This window comes from Vigna unguiculata, chromosome 5, assembly GCF_037176805.1.
Source record: "Vigna unguiculata cultivar grain cowpea cultivar isolate G323 ecotype 2 chromosome 5, ASM3717680v1, whole genome shotgun sequence".
Taxonomy (NCBI): domain Eukaryota; kingdom Viridiplantae; phylum Streptophyta; class Magnoliopsida; order Fabales; family Fabaceae; genus Vigna; species Vigna unguiculata.
In genome coordinates this window covers 42,988,312-43,000,823 of record NC_140796.1, presented here as the reverse complement: position 1 = coordinate 43,000,823, position 12,512 = coordinate 42,988,312, and the positions used below count along the sequence as shown (strand labels likewise).

At 35.0% G+C, this 12,512-nt stretch overlaps 1 protein-coding gene across 2 annotated transcripts; it reads left to right on the top strand.

The window, feature by feature from the left end:
• The first annotated feature begins 255 nt into the window (after positions 1-255).
• Positions 256-11,645, top strand: ROS4 (Acyl-CoA N-acyltransferase with RING/FYVE/PHD-type zinc finger protein). 2 transcript variants are annotated; one of them, XM_028070549.2, is made up of 9 exons: positions 256-468; positions 2,164-4,830; positions 6,273-6,396; positions 6,751-6,833; positions 9,535-9,776; positions 9,889-9,975; positions 10,229-10,328; positions 10,482-10,674; positions 10,750-11,645. In XM_028070549.2, the coding sequence occupies exons 2-9, from the start codon at positions 2,347-2,349 to the stop codon at positions 11,379-11,381; spliced, it is 3,945 nt and encodes a 1,314-aa protein (XP_027926350.2). In that variant the 5' UTR covers positions 256-468; positions 2,164-2,346; the 3' UTR covers positions 11,382-11,645. The 2 variants fall into 2 exon arrangements, with proteins under 2 accessions (XP_027926350.2, XP_027926351.2); XM_028070550.2 differs by having other exon boundaries at positions 312-579.
• Positions 11,646-12,512: the final 867 nt, after the last annotated feature.

Here is a 12,512-nt window from a genome sequence, read left to right as displayed (position 1 = left end):
AAGTGGAGCAACACACAAAGAAATACATTAGATATTTTTTTTTTCTTTTTAAAATATAAGATGTTCTTGTTGATTTTTGAATTTGAGCTAGTATATGTTGAAAGTGTTATTACTTGGATAGAATTGTATTTAGGAGAAATGGAAAGAAAATGTGTTAATGGGGGCCCATTTTGGCATTTGCTTAGAGAGGAAGTGAATCAGAATGGGAGCGTAGGTGCTTCATTCAAAAGGGGTTTAAAAAAAAAGGCAGAAATGGACAAGGCCTAGTGGCAATGAAAGAGGGTACAACTGTACATGTAAGTAGTCCATGACATAGATACAACTCTCACATGCTGTGGTAGATGCTCCTAGAGAGAGAAACAGGGTTCTAGAGAGAGAAAGTGTTGTTCCTTTCTGTTTGCCATCTTTTGCAGTGTGGTAGCATTGTTGGGTTTCACAGAGCTCTTTTTATTTCTGGTGGGGTTCAAGGTGAGGGGTGAAGCCAAGCAAGATTTCGATTTCTGTTTTTATGCTCAGAAATGTTCAATTGCTTCTGCGATTTTAAGGAACCCTAATTGTGCCTGAGATTCTGCCGCTCTGGTGCGTGCCTCTGAGCATTGTTGCGCCTATCGGAGTTCTCGGTCGTGTCCTTTTGTTGAATAGTTTGGTTTTTTTTTTTTGTGGTTTCTGATGATGTGTTTTGAATTTCTTTCTCGAGAATCTGGGATGGGTAGGGTAGGTTGTGATCTGTGTTGAAAATGAGGGTTTCTGCTCTGGATTTTCGGTTCCGTCATCCATTTCTCGACCTGATGTTTGTTCTGTGTCCCAATGCTGCTTCTGGATTCATGCATGTCGGTTTTATGCTTCACTTTTGTCCCGGAATTCTGGGTTCCGCGTCTCTTTCAAGTGATTTGCTGCTTTAATTGAAGGGAATATTAAGTATTTAATGAAAATGAGAATATTTTTTAGCTTGAAAGCATATAACGTGTGCGTGTATTAAATGTTAATGTTATTAAAACTTGTATTCTTATAATTTTAGCTTTTTAAGTTGGATAACTTTTGGTTTCCCTCACGGTTCTCTTTTGAAAACGGAGTTGTGTTCTTGCCAAGCATAAACTACTAGGGGATTGCATTTGCATTTTTTTTTCAACCCAACCTTTACATTGCATTTGTGTGTTCTGTGAAATATTTACAGAAGTTTCTAATATTTTTATGCTAATAGCACAAAACATTGTTTAGTCATTTTTTGTCGTTAAAGACCGTTCTATGTCACTTCTATGTTGAGCTTGAATTTTTTAACAAGGGACATGATGAGTATTTTGAAGAAGTTTTTAATGAGGCTTTTTTAGTTAATGATTTAGAGGGTACTCACTGAAGCACTAATACTAAATCTGCAAATGGCACTGGAAGACATGAGACTCCCTCTGTCGAAAATCATTGTTGCGTGAAAAGTGTATTATTACTGAATTCTGATTCCTAATCCCTTAGTTTGATATGCTGTTTTTGTCCGAGGAGAATATTTCTCTAGAAGAAACTGTTGCATGAAAGTCAATATATTCTGATCCCCTATGCCATGGATCAACAATGAAAAACACATGTAATTGTGGGCAAACAATATATTTTTGCTTTGCTTGGTCTTCTTTGGCAGTTAGGCAGTCATGCTGATGCAACCAAAAGAGTACTTATAGTTCCATATCTAGAAGATAATATGGAAGTTAACTTATTCCAAAACTAAAAACTTCCATATTTAGGTGTTTAAATGCTTAATTACTTTTGTGGTTTTTTGTTTGTTTATAAATACAGTTTACCCATACCTTGTTTTACTACATTTTTTTTATTAATGAGATGAGATAATGGGGTATTCGGATTTTAGTGAAGAGAGATAAAGAATCTTTTAATGAATCCTTGTGATGGATGCTCATGGGTGCAAAATTGAATGTGTGGCTGTTGTCCGATAATCGTTCACCTTATTTACATTTCAGTTTTGTATTTAATGCAACTATGACTCTGAGGGAAAATGATACCAATAAATAAAAATGACACTTACACGATTTCTTATATTATTGTTGTTGCATGATATCTTCCATGCATATTTTCTTTCAGAAAAATAATTATGATGGTAATGCTTGTTTTGAATCTTTTAATTTCAAAGACAAGTTAATAACATCTCAATTTCTTCTGCAGATTCTAAAGCCTTTACCTGGAGAACTTTTTCTATTAATTGGGGTCAATAGTGACGAAGTATGTCAACCAGTTATTTATGGCTGAAGAAAGGCTTTCTTCATTTGTTGGTTTAGCTTTTGTAATGGTGCCAACATGTAGACCAGCAACAGAAACCGCATAGTGAAATCGCATCTGTCAGCAGAGATGTTGATCAGCAACGATGTAGAGGATTTGTTTGATGATAACTTTGAAGGATCTAACGAAGAAAGACAGATTTTTTCAGAGGTCTTTTCTGGTAATGACATTTTTCAGTCCAGTCAGAAATGTGTTGTTCCTGGAGTTATCAACTTTGAACACGAATCTGCTAAAAACACATTTAAATCGTTCTGCTCTAGTAACGAAAACTCAGTTGCATTGCATCCCTCGTCTTCAAGACTTACACACCCTGAAGAGGGGAACTTTGTTGTAATTGAGCATTCTAAAGAGGCTGCTCCGGGATGTTTGCCAGAGAGTTTCATTTGTGAAGAACAGAATGACGAGGATGTGAATGTCAAACGAATGAAATTTTCTCTGCATGAACTTGCTTGTAGTAGATCCGATTCAGAAAAAAACTTGAGTTCATCACGACTCTCAAAAGTAGCAGTTTCTAACCTGTCTAGTGCTGCTACAGGCTGTGATAGGGAACCAATTGCATTCCGGTTGGTTGAATCATCCAAACATGGTGTGATATCTAGTTGTTATCTATTGAACCATAACAATTTAAATAAACAAGCTGTTAAGGATGAGGTAGATGCTACAAACTTTAACACAGCAACAGCAGACGGACATATTGCAAAAGAGGTGTCTATAAGTAAAGCAGCTGCTTCTCCTGTTTCCCAGGAAAGCTTTGCGAGCAGGCTTGTAGTTACCAGTCCGTCAATCACTGTTGTGAAGAAGTCTGGGTCTCCTTTAAATCCTGAAGAAATGCCGGAATTGACTGATGTGGACATCTCAAATTCACCATCAACGCTACCGGAAGAGGACCCTCGTACTATTCTGCAGTTTCAGATTGTTCAGTTGCTTACGATGGCAGGGTGGACTATTGAGAAGCGTCAAAGGCCTAGCAGGCGTTATCCAGAGTCAGTTTATAGGACACCAAAGGGAAAGCCTATTCGGGAATTTACAAAGGCTTGGAGAATATGTGGTGAGCTATTGTCTGTTGAAAAATGCAATTTAATGTGCAGAGATTATAAGGAATGGACTGATATTAGTCAATTCTGGTCTGATCTATCCAGTGCACTGATAAATATTGATAAAACAAAGATGCAGTCAGAAGACCCTGCTGCCATGTTGGCATATCGATGGTGGCTTTTGGATCCTTTTGTAGTGGTTATATTTGTTGATAGAAAGATTGGTGCCCTGAAAAAGGGGGAGGTAGTGAAAGCAACTTGGAGTTTAGTTTCTAGTAAGTATAAGGTGTCACGTGCTCCCATTGATTCAAACTCTGGAAATTTGAATCAGGTACCTGGAGGGTCTAATGTAAATTCAGTTCGTCAAGCCAAAATTAGAAATTCTAGAAGTCTTGATAAGCAGAGTTCAGAAAACTATCAGGAAACAGATAATATTATTGATGGACATGCGCCAATGGACATGTCAGAAGAAAATAACACATCCAGTGTGAGCTATGGCTTGGTTCATTCTCACGACTCAAGGGCTATACAACAGTCTGAATGTAGTGAGGAGGAGGGTGGGAAAATCTTAGTAGATCCTGCATCTGGGAAAGATAACACATATTCTGTTGCTAATCTTACTCTTAGAAAGAAAATGCGAAGGAAGTGCAAAAGGGTATCTGAAATTAAAATGAGTATGTCCTACCATGGTGACATGCTGGGCTCAACTGTCACTGACCAGGTGCAGTCACTAGATGGTGAAGAATGTGGTTTGGAAGAGGTCCAGAATTATCTAGTTGACAATGCTGGAAGGAAAAGAAGCTGCAGAAAGTTATCATCTGTCAGTGCAATTCAGAGAAATATCAGGAAAACAAACTGCTCCGTAACTGGAACGGATAGGTCTAACAGATGCCAGATTAAAGATGATGATTTATTGGTGTCTGCAATATTCAGGAATAAGGACTTTGGCCCAAAGGCAATCCGGGGAAATTCTAGAGCTAAATCCTGCAAATCAAGGGGCCAGAGAAAGCTTAAAAGCCAAAAGGGTCGTTGCAGGTTGCTGCCAAGGAACCCCTGTAAAGGAGGAAAGTACAACAAGGACTGTAATAGGTTTTATTTGGGTTCAAGGACAATATTGTCCTGGTTGATTGATAATGGGGTCATATCTTTAAATGACGTGATTCAATACAGAAATGCTAAGGATAATGTTGTCATTAAGGATGGTAGGATCACCAAAGATGGTATTATATGTATATGTTGTGGTAAGGTGCTTACATTATCTGAGTTCAAGTTGCATGCTGGGTTTACATTGAATCGTCCCTGCATGAATATTTTTATGGAGTCTGGCGAGCCCTTTACATTGTGCCTCCTTCAAGCTTGGTCAGCTGAATACAAAGCCAGGAAAAGTCTGAATCAAGCTGTGCAGACCGAAGATAATGACAAAAATGATGATTCGTGCGGATTATGTGGTGAAGGGGGTGAGCTTATATGTTGTGATAATTGTCCTTCTACTTTCCACGCAGCTTGTTTGTCCACTCAGGTCTGTCTGCTCTTGGTCTATGCAAGCTTTTCTTTTATTTTGTTTTGGAAATCCTAATATAAGTGGTTGATTTAACCGGCTCCTATGACATTCCTCTGTGTGTATGTGTGTATATGTCTTTGTGCTAGCATAAACATGTTGTTCTGCTCCTCCATTACTGTACTTGTAGTATAATCTTTCTGAGCTGTAGTTAGGAATGTTTATTCTGACTCAGTTGATTACTTGAAAATGTAGTATATGATAATTAGAACTTTTTATAGTGTACAAATGAGTTCACTTCTGTGAATATGAATAAATGATCAAGGTCGTCCACTGTATTTAATTGCTTTTACAGCCCAGTAGCCAAGAATTAACGAACTTTGTGCTTAGTTTAGCTGTGGTTTGATAAAGAAGTTCAGTGAGTATACACCTGTGCATTGCATCAGTGCCATAAAATAGTAGAAGTTATCTTATCTTTTACTGTGTAGAAAACATTTAGTAGTATTTTATTTAATTATAAAACTTCTTTAAGCAAATAGGATCAGATTAAATTGTTAAAAATATGTGCTTTTGGTTGAGTCATGAGTTAAGAATGTTTTGAAAATTATTGGGGTTATGTAAAAGATGACATTTACGCACAAATGTTGACATTACAAAGCAAAAACGTTGGTATGGTTGCATATCAAAATGTATTTATTATAAATCTATTGAAAATAAATGTGTAAATGCTATAGAAAAATTGAAAGAATTTCAAGTACGCTATGTTAATTGTGTTATTGTTGTGGACACTCATATGGACCTTTCTTAACAACAACCTAAAAAATACTATTCCCTTATTGTGTCTAAATCCATCACTAACAAACAGTATGTCTAGGATCCTTCGTAACTTGGTAGAATTTTGAGAAGCATGGTAGCAATCGCGAACAATAGCATATTAGGTAGCTCTTGAACCCATAACATCAATAGCTAGAGCTTGGTACAAACATCTCAAGGGATTACAAAAATAAATAAAAAATTATTCATTAATGATTTCATGAGAAACTCATTTATTAGATAATTATTTATTATTATTTATTACTAAAACATATTAGTATATTCCACCTACATTTAAAATGATTCCATTGTAGCAAGAGACATGAGAACATACAAAAAGTTATTGTGGCTCAAAGGAAATTTACATGCTAACATGTGAACTCCACGACTTGTGGTTCAGATTTATATATTATATATAGTAGATAGATTGATGGTATGGATGGGTTGCTTTGTGTTAGTGTGTTATTAATGTTTATATATGTTTACTTATGTTGCTCCTGTAGTCTTGTTTCTTTTCATGTGATGTATTTAACAATAAACAAGGTCCTTTTGTACTTTGTATTTTTGTGGATGTGCTTATTGTTGTTGATGTGATTATTATTAAGTACCTTAGAAGAATAATACAATCCTTTTTTGCCTATGTACATCAGGAGATCCCAGATGGTGACTGGTATTGTGCAAACTGCACTTGTAGGATATGTGGAAATTTGGTTATTGATAAAGACACTTCAGATCTGCAGGATTTGTTACAATGTTCACTGTGTGAACATAAATGTAAGTATGCTCTGTATGATCATGTTGCATTATGACATTACCAATGTTATGGTTGTAGAGCCTTTAGGGTGCAACAAGTTATATAATTTGTTCTGGTTTGAATAATTGAGATACTGTAATTTGTTTAATGGCTAAACAATTTGTTGGTTTGATTATTGTCATGGCTATGTCTGAGTCTCCCTAAAGGCCACAATAGTGGGAGCTTCATGATCTCATGCCCTTATATATTTATTATTACAATTAGTTACTTAATGATCATGACTGAAGATTTCTTTGATATGAAGTCTCTGCATTATGTTCCCGTTGTAATGCTTCAATGATCCGTCTGACTATTGTGATCTTTGTACTAAATAGATCACGAGACATGCCTGAAAGATAGAGAAACAAGAGAAGGAACAGCCTCAGACATTTGGTTTTGTGGTCAGAGTTGTCAGGAGGTACTATGCTACAATTTTTCAAATTTCTAGACTTCCATTTGAACTAGATTTCTTGAAATAGCTAATTATTTGTTATATTACACGATGATGTAGTGGCTTGTAGTGTGAGTTGGTCATTTTACTATCTATAATTTGAAGATGTTCAAAAACTTTTGAAACTTTGGTTTATATTCCAAACCGTGTGCCAACCTTTGGTACATTAAGTGATGATTATCTCATTAAAATTTAGGCTTAACTAGTAATTTGGTCGTTAAATTTGTTGCTTTTATTTAGTTTGGTTTCCTTATATATTTTTTTTTTCAATTAAGTCTCATGTTGTGTTAGATTTGTATAACCAGTGTTAATATTGTCTTTGTAAATACTATGTGTCAGTTTGTAGTATTTTTTCTTACACTTTTTTTTATTTTTTAAAGGTTTTTTTTTTCACGTGTCAGGGTTTGTGTCGTGTCATGAGACAATATCAGTCCCTATATTTATTTTTTATTTTTTGACATAACGAGTCCCAACTCTTTTTTTAAATCGAGCAAGGTTGTCCCAGTCCAAAATATAGTTGAATTCAGATTACTTACCAATAAAAATAAATAAATTATGAAACTTGTTTTATTTTATGAAAAATTATTAAAAAAATTATTTATTTTATAAAATTGATTTAAGTAGACAAATTATGTTAAAGACGTAAAATATATAAATAATTTGGTTTAGATTTCATGTGAATATTAACTTTTTTTTGTTAGAGGAATTAAATTTATTAATAAGCTAACAAATGATTTTTTTTTTTTTGTTTTTCAAATATTAAATTTAAAAATTACAACCATATTTTGTTTCTTTAAATTTAAATTAAAAAGAATTAAATTAATTTTAATATTTAGGTTTCTTTAAATTTAAATTAAAAAGAATTAAATTAATTTTAATATTTAGGTGAAGTGATTTGATATATAAATCCTAAAAAATTATTTTAACATGGGTATAAAAGTTACAAATAGGCTTAATTACTAATTTGGTAAGGACAACACGGTTCTATATAAAAGAAAATGGAACTTCATTGAGTCAAAAAAATAAATACAGGGAATTGAAAGAAAATACTATGAACTCTCACGTGGCGTTTACAAATACAGTGTTAACAACACTGTTGATACAATTATATCGTAAACTAAATTGAATCAATTTAATGCAAAATGAGACTTAATTGAAAAAAAAAAAAGGAGACAAAATTGAATAAAAGCAAAAAAAATTGGAACCAAAATAGTAATTCAACCTAAAATTCATGCAAGTGGTAGATATAGTTCTAAAAGTTGCTCTTTTCAGGTTTAAGATTAATAAATTTGAAGTTTAATCTGAGTTAAACTGAAGTTCGAGGTAATTAATAAGGTGATTGTGATCTCCATCAAATTCTTCTGTCCAAATATAATTCAATGGTTGTAATAATTGAGAGCATTATAGCACAGAATCATCCATGACTGTAGTGTTTGCCAAAAGCAGACCAAATTGGACAGCTTTTCAAACCCATATAGAATGTAGAAGAGTCTAGCCCTGTGACTTACCAAGTAACATAATGACTTGTTGGCATAGATGTATCCAATAGAATCACTTAGTATATAAATCCGGGAAGCCTTGATTTCCTGTGACTTTTCAAAGGGTTGACATTCTGTTTGGCCTCTCTTCTCTCTTTTAATCATCCTTAAGGGGAAGAAATGTAAAAGTAGTCTAGCTATGTGACATACCCAGTAAATTATCCTGGTCCAATGGCTCTCCCAGTTTACAGTTTAACTTCATTACAACAGCCCTCTTTTCTTGCCTTTTCAACTGTGTTGTACAATCTGATACAATAATTTGAACAATGAAAACCTTATCTCTCTAGGTGAGGTTGGCTACTACACGGATCACATGCCACCATCGAGCTTAGTTAAAAAACTATTCTCAGTCAAAAAGATTTGTTACTGTTAAAAAACTTTGTTGTAATAAGAAGTTAGTAAGCTTTGGCTTGACTGCTTGAAGGGGAGTGTTGGAAATAGTAAAATTCGGAAATAGCATGTTTCTGTATCACATGATAAAGTGCATTTAGTTATTCCAGGAATTAGTGTTTAGGAAGTTGGACTTGATTAGTATAGCCTTGGAAATAGTCTCCACTATATCTGACAAGACTTTAGAATCTATAGATATGGATGGTGTGCATAATTTGAGTACTCATTTTATTAAAAAAATCTCATTTCCTAAAATATTCTGTTCTCTCTCTCCCTCTTCCCCCCTCTCCCCCTCTCTCTCTTTCTCTCTCTCCCAAATCCTCTTCTAAATTCAACAGCTTAAAATATTCAGTCGGAGGAAGAAGGAATGTTTTACATTTGAATAATTATGGTTTCTCGTTGTAGATACTCTAGATGGTAAAATAATAGGGTGGGTGCATTATTCGTATGATTTTATTTTGGGTTTTAGTTAACATGTGTGTTTTTAGCACAATATATTAATGAACAACATGAATTTATTATTTCACTGTAGTCTCAGTTAACATTTTTTTGTGGGCTAGGAACAATATTGTTTTCTCTTCTATGGGCAATGAATACTCTATCGTATATAATAATGTATTATGGTATTTGGACATACTAATCCTATTATGTTAATAATCAGGTCAAGTACACTCTACTTGAATAACCTAATTATGCTACCCAAGACTTTATTCAAGGACTCGAGACTCTTGTTTGTGCAGGTGTACACTGGACTCCAATCTCAGGTGGGGTTAGTTAATCAAGTTGCTGATGGCATCTCATGGACGCTTCTAAGATGCATTCATGATGACCAAAAAGTTCATTCTGCACAGTGGTTTGCCCTAAAGGCAGTATGCAATACGAAGTTAGCAGTTGCTCTTACTATCATGGAGGAGTGTTTTGTGTCAATGCTTGATCCAAGAACAGGCATCCACATGATACCTCAAGTTTTATATAACTGGGGGTTAGTGCCTCTTCCCTTCATTTCGTGTGCTTCTTTATTTATATTCCTGCCCCTTGCACTCTTTTTTCAATTTCATTTTGATTTGAGAGGCTTTATTTCATGTGATGTTCAGGTCTGAGTTTGCTCGTCTGAATTTTCAAGGGTTTTACACCATGGTATTGGAAAAACAGGATGTGTTAGTATCTGTAGCATCTATCAGGTAAAATTTAAAATATAGATATTTTTCTTATGAAATTTATGGTAGAATTGATGTTTGTGAATGTTTATTCTTATCTTTGTGTGGAATGGTTGTAGTTTAGGTACTATTTTAATCTATAATGGCAATTATTTAAATGCCGTTCACGGAAGCTCAAGCTTCTCTTCCAGCTGATTTATAGTTGCATTTGTTTGATTTATACAAGATGCTATACTTGTTTTATTGCATTGTTCTCATGTCCTTTACGTTTTTACAGGGTGCATGGAACCACAGTAGCAGAGATGCCTCTAATTGCTACTTGCAGTCGGTTTCGTCGACAGGGAATGTGCCGGCTCCTTGTGAGTGCTATTGAGGAGGTATAATTTGGCGTGTTTCTTGTATTTGTTCAACAAATTTGTAGTGATTTTTCGCTTAGTGACTTTTTTTTCCTATAATGGTTGAGTTTGAAAATTTCCCACACTTGCTTCATTTTGGCCTTTTGTGTTTCTAAACTTATCTGTCATTAGCAGATGTTAACATCTTTCAAGGTGGAAAGGCTTGTGGTATCAGCCATTCCTGATTTGGTTGAGACATGGACTAAGGGCTTTGGATTCAAACCCGTTGATGATGTTGAAAGGAAAAAATTGAATAAGTTTAACATGATGATATTTCCTGGGACAGTGTTTCTTGAGAAACCGTTACACAGGAAGATGAAAACTGAAGGTATTTTTGTTTGGTGTATTTAGTTTAGTGTACTATTATTGTTAAATACTTAACTAAACTTAATTTTCTTTTCAGTTGAAACAGGACTGTGTGATGAATCAACTCAAGCAACAGATGAATCCGTCAAAGTATGTATCAGTTCTGAAGGAATGAACATTACTGACTCATTGCTACCGGATGTTGCAAACATTACTACCAATCAAGTTGAAGCAAAGTCAGAACATGAACCTGTGGATGGTAAAAATCAGTCAGACTATGAAGCTGGCAGTGATACCCTCAGAAAAGACGATACACAACCTGTTGACGCTGCATTGGAAGCCAAAGAATCAACAGAAATAAGTAGTAGCTGTTTTACGGAAGAGATCATCCAGTTGACAGTGTCTGGTGGCTCAGAGAAATCCATGGAAGAGAACAATGTGAGCGAATTGAGAACATGCAATAAAGTGGAAATAGAAAGTGATTCAGTAAAGCAATCTAGTGAGAATTTTTGTGCTATCAAAGATGGTGCTGAACCAAGTATAAGGATTTTGGAGGACAAGAATATCAAAATAGGGGAGGGTCAGGAAAATGCTTTGCAGGGCCATTTTTCAAACCTATCCTGCAAAACATTTTTAGGCAGCAATTTTGACACGGATTCCAGTATTGAATGCTCAGTGATGTATGATGAAACAGCTTTTTTTGGAACATTTGCAAAGTCTGCAAGCTGAATCAGAAGTTGAAAGAAAGTAGATGTTTAGAGAGATGTTGTGATGCTCATAACAAACTTGTGTAGGGTATCTTACGGCAACTAACCGCAAAATATGGAAACATAAAATGGGTTCTAGACAACAGGGCTAGATAAGTTAAAATTGTGACCCATTGTGTGTAGCTAGGGACTTAGTGTGCAGCATAAGATGGATGCAAATAAAAATGTTTTTTGGTCTTGCCTTGGTAAGGAAGATAAGATGTGAATGAAGGTTGTGCTACTCACAGATGTCGTTAGTTTGCTCAAATCACTTTATCAATGTACCTTCAATTCCTATCACAAAGAATCATTCAGCTTCATCAAGAAAAACTTAACATTTCTTAAAATGGTCTGATACTTGTAAAAGCTAGTCTCGACAACTTAGCAAATATTGTTGCAGCTTGGTGCAATATGAATTATCTGCTGCTATTGCATAAATTGGAAATATTGAGAAAGAATTGTAGTCTATAGAACTTTGATAAATTGAATGTGATCATCTAAAGCAACTTACGATTATAGGATGATGAATGGATATTTATTAATCTAGGAGATTTAGGACATTGTCATAATTAAATTAAGACCTAATCTATGAATTTAATCTTCTCAAGGTTACAAATTGGCTGATTGTTCTTGCACTCCCATGATTTCATCTTACAGCTCTATGGAGCGCAGGTTGAGATGTACAGGAAAAAGCTGCCTTACAAATTTGGGAATTGCTTTCTGCACTCTCTCATTTTTCTTCCTGCACCTCATTATTAATGTTGAATTTCAATTATATCCTTGGTAAGTATTTCATTTAACCCTAATTTTCCCCACCGTTGGTGGGGTGGCTTGAAGGTTGAAGCAAGTCTTTGGGTCGTCATTGAAGTCAAGTGCGCGCTGGTGTGGGACTTCCACGGGACTCCCTTAAGCACCCATTTTGAGGTAAGTTGAAGAGACGGTGTGTTGGGGTTTACGAAATTCGAAATCCAGAGGGAGAGGTGCATGAAAACGAATATGGGAAAGAAAATCCGGACATGTTCTTTCCTGAAACTACCAAAATCATTTTTCCGGTACATGTTTTCGGATAATCGTTTCCCAAAACAATATTTCAGAACACAAGAAATGGAAAAAT

Coding starts and splice junctions, on each gene's coding strand:
- ROS4 (XM_028070549.2), top strand. CDS start 2,347: ATGTTGATCAGCAACGATGTAGAGGATTTGTTTGATGATAACTTTGAA. Junction 9,976..10,228: donor GTATCTGTAGCATCTATCAG/GTAAAATTTAAA, acceptor ACGTTTTTACAG/GGTGCATGGAACCACAGTAG. Junction 10,329..10,481: donor TTGTGAGTGCTATTGAGGAG/GTATAATTTGGC, acceptor TGTCATTAGCAG/ATGTTAACATCTTTCAAGGT.